Genomic DNA, 7,211 nt, shown 5'->3' on the forward strand with positions numbered 1-7,211 from the left:
GGAAGTAGTATAATCTAGAAACCGCTAAAAAGAGAGGCAGATATAGAATAGAGATGGCGTTTTAACAAAGAATATCTCTTTTCTTGAGTTGGATCCTTCAGTGTTTAATCTAGTGTGTCTATACAACATTCTTTGAATTTACAAAATTTTCTTGTTTCTACAGTTATTCTTCAAAATAATTCTTTTGGGACCAAAGAAGACTAATATAATACATTAACATTAATCAAAGATATAAATCCAGTACAATAATATTAAATTCCAATAAATAACAAACTATTTTAGATTATCCTTTCAATGCTCAGCTATGATATAGAGCCAAATTACTTTGTCATTGTTTTCCCATGAGTATTAAGTTAATTAACTGTTTCTAGAAGTCAATATATTCAAACAAATGTTTGAAACCTAAACTCCAAGTCTCTTTAGCAGAATTAGTTTAGCAATTATAACTGATAGATCAGTGTTAAGAAATCAGATATCTTTACAAGATCATATTTTTAATTACACAGAATTTGTAAATCTAAGATTGAAAAATGAATATATGTAGTTATTTATATATGTATATGTGTGCATGTATATGTATGATGCATATGTACACACACATATACATAAATAAATATATATATATATCCTATTTAATAAAAGCCTAATATGCAAATCGATTGAATGGTGGAGCTACCAGTGAAACCACCAGTTGCTATGACACACACTGACCACCAGGGGGCAGATGCTCAATGCAGGAGCTGCCCCCAGCCCGCAGGTCCCAGGCCAGCCACCGGTCACCCCACTGGTCACCCCACAGATCGGCCCTGATCATTGGCCAGGCCTAGGGACCCTACCTGTGCATGAATTTCATGCACCAGGCCTCTAGTATATATATATTCTATAATATAAAAGCCTAAGCGACCGTTATGATCAGTCGACTGGTCACTATGATGCACACTGACCACCAGGGGACAGATGCTCAATGCAGAAGCTGCTCCCTGGTGGTCAGTGTGCTCCCACAGCCAAACTCCTGGTTACAGAAGATCTATTCTTTCTAGGACTTGTGACTTTGCTTCTGAGAAGCATTAACACATTGTATGCGGGAAACGTATTTATACGTTTTACACATTTATATATTCTACCAGTGTAGTAGAGTGCGGGACACGTATTAATAGGTTTTTTATAGACTAATGGTAGAATGCGGGTAAGATATAAATACATATATCCCAACTGGCAGGTAAAGTAAAATAATCAAGTGTAATTTTAAAAATTCTTACTATGCATTATTTCCTGGAGTTGGATGACCTATCTGAGAATCTTATTTTTCTTTAAGTTTCTAATCAAATATACCAGTTAGATATATTATACACTCAGAAGTACTTAGGAATAGACTCAGAATAGAAAAGAGAGAAATCATAAAAGACCAGTATCTACGTATGCTTGTGTATATCTGCGCACAGGGGTAGTAAGCTTCTCAGATGTCAGAAAGTGCTATTCCCTGAGCAGTCTTAGGGAACTCTTCACACATGTTATCCATTTATATTCACAAGGACTTTGGTATTATTGCTGGAAATTAATCACATAAGATTGCACGATCATTGTTTCTAGAGACAGGAGATAGAATCCCTTTTGCAGGGACCTAGAGTCCCCACATTTTTTTAGCAGAAAATACCAGAGACCGGCGTGCAATTGCAGCACCATTTTCTACGACAAATGGATCGAAGTAAGGTTGTGAATACAAAGAGGGATTCTCTTGCTCATGGCCACTTTACATGCTGACATAATGAATTATCTTATGAATGTAAACTTTTAAAATAGCGTTTTGATACATCTCAGTCAGTCTAGTCTCTGTTAGTTGAATTTGTTCAGCATTCTTTGTATGGATGTAAGAATTTTTGTGGAACTATTCTGTGTTAAGGAACTTTGTGCTGCATAAAATGTGTTTTCATTGCTCATGAAATTTAGATATAGTGATATTACAACCAATATAAAATACAATGTAGGAAGCGATACAATTTTCTAAAATATAATGTGGTGATTTTGAACATTCTTATTGTAAAAATTTTATAAGCACATTCCTCTATATACGTATACCCATATACAAAAATCAATTTTTTTCTTCAAGTGGAGTTAAATTATGGAGATTAAAATATCAGTGCTATAGAAAATCATTAATAATAGATATATTTTATTACTTTCACCAGGGAGAAATTGATTTTTCTAGGAAACATTCAGAAAACAATTCAGTTGCTAAGAAAGCATTCCCAAGACTAGAATCTCACCTCCAAAATGTTAAACATTTCTCCTTATTAATTTTCTTAAAGGATAAAGTTATACAACCAAATGTAAATCTTTTATTAGAAAAATATGTCAATCTTTGATTCATATCTTAGACTTCATGTATAATAACTTAGAGTCTGTGTTTAGAACAAAACAAAAAGGAAGCAATGGGAAGAAAAGTGATTCAGACAGAACGATTCTGCAAAGGAAACACATTTCTAAAGATTGATGCAACATTTGAATTAATCTATTTCTTTTCTTTATTAGATGTCTACTAGAGGCCCAGCGTATGAAATTCATGCACAGGAGAGGAGGGGTCACTCAGGTTGGCCTGCACCCTTTCACAATTCAGGACTACTGACTCCTAACTGCTCACCTGCCTAATCCCCTCCTAATCACTCTGCCTGTCTGCCTTATCACCCCTAACTACTCTGCCTGCCTGCCTGATTGCCCCTAACTGCCTCTGCCTTGGCCCCTGCTGCTGTAGATTCATCCAGAAGGACATCCAGAATGATGGCCGGAAGGTCGTTCGGCTGTTTGGTCTAATTAGCACATTATTCTTTTATTATTATAGATAGCAGATGAGAAAGTTCCTCAGAGACTTGATAGGCTCGTGCCTAATTATGTTAAAAACAACAACAACAACAACAACATTTTTTCATTAGGAGTGACCCAAAATTAGAAGGAAAATTACAGGTGGGAAAGTGGATTCAATTCCTATGATATACTTTTGCCTATAATCAGTCATCTTCCTTCATTTAAACACAAACCATATACATGTGATAAATCTGGCGCTGCCCAAAAATATTTTTATTTTTTATTTTTTGTCCAAGTGTTAGGAGCACTCTCCCATGCCAGGAAGCAAACATATTTCTAATTTTCTTTCCTCAATGCAGAAATAGTTTATTAAACCAATAAGTCTGAAATGACTATATCTATTCAGTAATCTGGATTTTACCACTCTAATTGTACCAGTCCCAAGAATTAGGTGAAAAATCCTTTGGTAAATACATGTAGAAATCCAAATATACTTTATGTTATTTCTTTTCTTTTTTCTCTTACATTATTCTTGTTATTTTTAAGTCTGTCACAGTTCATAACATATTATTTAGGTGTTTCAAAATACTTTATTTGGTGAATAAAGTAGCTGACTTTAAAGGCGAGAGTAGTACCAGTATAGTCAGATTCCTAGTGATAAATTATAAAAGAAAAAGACTGTCATTTGTGATAAAGACAGGAAACTTGGAACAATTACAAAATGTAAATTGGAAGAGGAAAAAAGTTTGAAATATAAACAACTACAGCACCTACTCTAATTCTTTCTCAGTTTGGAGTATATGCTGATCTTTTCAAAAATTAAGATAAATTTGATATCATTTAATTTTCATTCAAATACATTATATTTTTGTTGAATTCCCTGGTTTGCCATTAACATGTCATTTATTAGGTATAGCTAATTAGATTGATTAGATCACAACCATAGATTTCATTAGAGAACTCAGATATATTTCCATATAATCCACAGCACTGAACATGTTTACGATATTCAAATTTGTGTGACCACCTCCAAAGGAGTATTTGGCAATGTCATGATCTCACTCTTAGACGCTTAGTCACACATGTCTGCCTGAAATATAAGAAGCTGGGATTATAACTGAAGTACATAGAATTAAGCTCTAGGAAATACAATGAATTTCTGAAAAGAAAATCAAACTCTTTATAACTATTTGTAATTCAGTACTTTACTTTCCGTTAATATAATTCTTATTAATATACAATTATAAAAAAAGAATACATGTCACAAAGCCTTTAAATAAAAATAAAATATCTTATTGATTATTATTACATATGTGTTCATAACTGAAACTAAGAATCTGCTGGCTCCTTATGGGACCATGTCAGAGTACAAGGCTAGGAAAGGAAACTCGGTCAAAGAAGAAAGGCCTTGATCTTCTCAGTATGAATCTGTCCACAGAACAGAGTAATTAGATGTCCCTTTGGGAAGAGGGAAAAGGCCGAGTGCCCCAGTGGATCTACGGTCCCTCAGCATCCTCAGCCCATTGGATACCTTTCCAATATTTACTCTCTTACCGATGCAGCTCTCCCTCCCTCATCTTGAATTCAGTCTCCTTCAGTCCAGAGTTGGGGGACTGGTAGCCAGTAAGACCTGTCAGGCCTGTACATTGTGGACTGTACAATGTTTTAAAAAGCAGTAGCTGACTTTGAACACTTTAAACACAGGCAGCAATGGAGGTTCTGCTGAAAAAGTGGAACTTTTGGTGACCTCTGACCTTTTTTCACATGGCAGCAAGTACTAGCTTGTGTGAATCTGTCCACAGCCAGGGGTGCATCTCGAGTTTTCTACAGTTCCTTCTTTTCCTTAGCATCAGACTCTCCTCAGCATGAAAGATAGGTTTTGCTTTGACATCGGCTCCAATAGATAACCTTTGTGTTACCCTCAGCCAGTGAGAAACTGTTGAGACTTGTGTTTCAGTGATTTCTTTCCTGGCTCCCTCTAGCGGCCTGATTCCTTTGATTCTGTTTCCAGATCTTTAATTCTGGACTTTTTGCTTTTCCTCCTCTCACATTCCATGGCCTCCCCCTCACCAATGTTACTAGAATGTGCCATTTGCAATTTGCATTACTTTTCATTAACTTTGAGATTTATTATTACTTCTCCCTCCTATCATTAATATACTAGTATCAACAAACCTTTTACTGCTGTAGAACTTAGATGTTTATTTACTTTTTTAATTACAAGAAAGTTGGTATAACTTCAGAGAAATAATATTCAGGGAAAATATCCCATGAACACATGCTAGTGATATATTTGTTGCGGAGGATTTGCTTCAAATAGTCTTTGTTTAAGCAAAGGTTCAGAGAAAGAAGCATGCACCACCCTACAGTATCATTGTATTGTGACAGAGACTTCCTATCTGCCCTTTGCTCAAAAGTATTCTTTCCCATGAAGTACATAATCATTTAAGAGCCCAACCTCAAAGTCTAAGTGTGGTTTTGCCCCTAACAGCACTTTTCAGTAAAACACAATATAAACAGCTTTGAAATGCATATTGAGTGTGTCTGGCAATGACAGTTATGTTTTCTCAATAACTGATATGGTTATGGTTGAAAAAAAAGCAGGTTTTCTTTGAACTTTCATTAAAACGATGAAAAATTTAGTATTGCAATTGCACAAGGACTCACCCCGACAATGCACTCCTTCATCGTACCCATCTGAGCAGTCCAAGGCGCCATCGCACAGCTGGGACAAGTGAACACATTTGTGGGCACCAGGGCAAGCGATGTGATTCAGGGGACACTTGATTTCTGCCTCTTCGGGACCTGAAAACAATGTAAAAAGGGTCAGATTGATGTTGATTAGCTTTGCTTTTTTTTAGAAAAACACTAAAATTGTTAAGAAAAAAAATTACTAGAATTAATTTACAAAACAAAACTATAGAAATAGCACTGGAGAACAGCTCTAATTCTGACAGGCATTGCCAAAAAATTACTAGAATTAATTTACACAACAAAACTATAGAAATAGTACTGGAGAACAGCTCTAATTCTGACAGGCATTGGCATTAGTCTAAGTGCTTAAAAACCTAATTTTTAAAAGCTGCAGAGGAAATATAGGTTTGAGTTTTGTTTTCAAAGAATGTATTAAAAACACAAATATTCTTTCATGAATTGAAACCTGTGGGTTGCTTTGAGTCATTGTTCTCTTATCCTCAGACAGGCGGACAAGGCACTTAAATCCTGTAAAGGTAACTGTGTTTTGTATAATCACCCTTTGTGCTTCTAAAGACAAACTGAAGTCAGAACACAGAGTCATTCCTCGAAGGTCACCAATTCCAAATCTTCATCAAACATCCAAGTCTTAGGTATACTGTTGTGTCTAATTCCCAAGTCCTATCTATACTTCTCCTGTAGGCACTCCCCAAATTCCCCATAATGATCCTTAATCTTGCTCAGCTCTCTCAAATCCAAAGTGCAGTCATACCAAAATGACTACAATTATGCATTAATCTGACACTGATTATGGCAACAGCTCATTCTAGAGTCAGACACATTAAAGCTTTAACTGCATACAGTTGTAGCAATACCCATGGGCCATTAATTTAATCAACTAAGCATTAGGTTTCTCAGATGTAAATGGAACTATCAACTGAGTCTACTTTGTGGGGTTGTTATGAATGTCAAAAGTTATTGATAGCAAAGCACTGAGCACTGTGAGATGCAGGCTCAGAGTAGGAATTCAAATTCAATATGTGTTAATCATGTAAATAAATGCAGCATCCTGGAGTGATTAACAGACTGGAGCCAGATTCCTGAGTCCAATTCCTGGTCCCATCACTTGCAAACTGAGTAACTTGAGCAACAAATATACCCTCTCTGTGCTTCAGCAGGGTGTTGGAAGGATTCTATCAAAAGCTCTTAGTACTTTTCCTGGCAATCACTAAGTGTTTGCTATTATCATAGTTAAATTAAGAATGTTCCAAGAAGATGAGTTGTCTTTTGTAAACACTTGTATCTCATAATTGTGTGTTTTTTTTTTCTGTTGCAAGCCCCAAAAGAAAAAAGAAAAAAAAAAACAGCTCAGAAGTAATAAAAAGACCTATCTATCATACTATCTAGGATATGCAAAGTTATGAGAATTGCAGAAGAATTAGAAAACGAAGAAAAATGGAATACAAAAGTACTACACAAGAAAAATAATATAAGCTGGAATTGTGAAAAGTAAGATGTCTTTTTTTGAAATGCCTTATCAAATATGCATTACAGGTATAGGTGATTTTGTTTGATGGTAAGAAAGTTTTCAACGTTTTGTGTTTGAGGATGTAAACAATTTTTATGATAGAGCTTCACTAGCTGAAGCGTTGCCACTAACAGACACCTCTCTATTGTTTCATGTGTATTTATACAATTGTTGCCATAAAAGGCTGTTA

The 7,211-nt window shown here is 35.3% G+C and overlaps 1 protein-coding gene across 1 annotated transcript in view; it reads right to left on the reverse strand.

Annotated features, from left to right (window-relative positions):
- Positions 1-5,356: 5,356 nt before the first annotated feature.
- The window catches only part of LOC107183908 (low-density lipoprotein receptor-related protein 1B-like), a 631,238-nt gene continuing 629,383 nt past the window's right edge, over positions 5,357-7,211 (reverse strand). Inside the window, exon 3 of the mRNA XM_015567147.1 lies at positions 5,357-5,604. Coding sequence (XP_015422633.1) covers positions 5,357-5,604 — 248 coding nt within the window. The remainder of the gene's footprint in view (positions 5,605-7,211) is intronic.

The sequence above is a fragment of the Myotis davidii genome, unplaced genomic scaffold (genome assembly GCF_000327345.1).
Source record: "Myotis davidii unplaced genomic scaffold, ASM32734v1 scaffold560, whole genome shotgun sequence".
NCBI classification, from domain to species: domain Eukaryota; kingdom Metazoa; phylum Chordata; class Mammalia; order Chiroptera; family Vespertilionidae; genus Myotis; species Myotis davidii.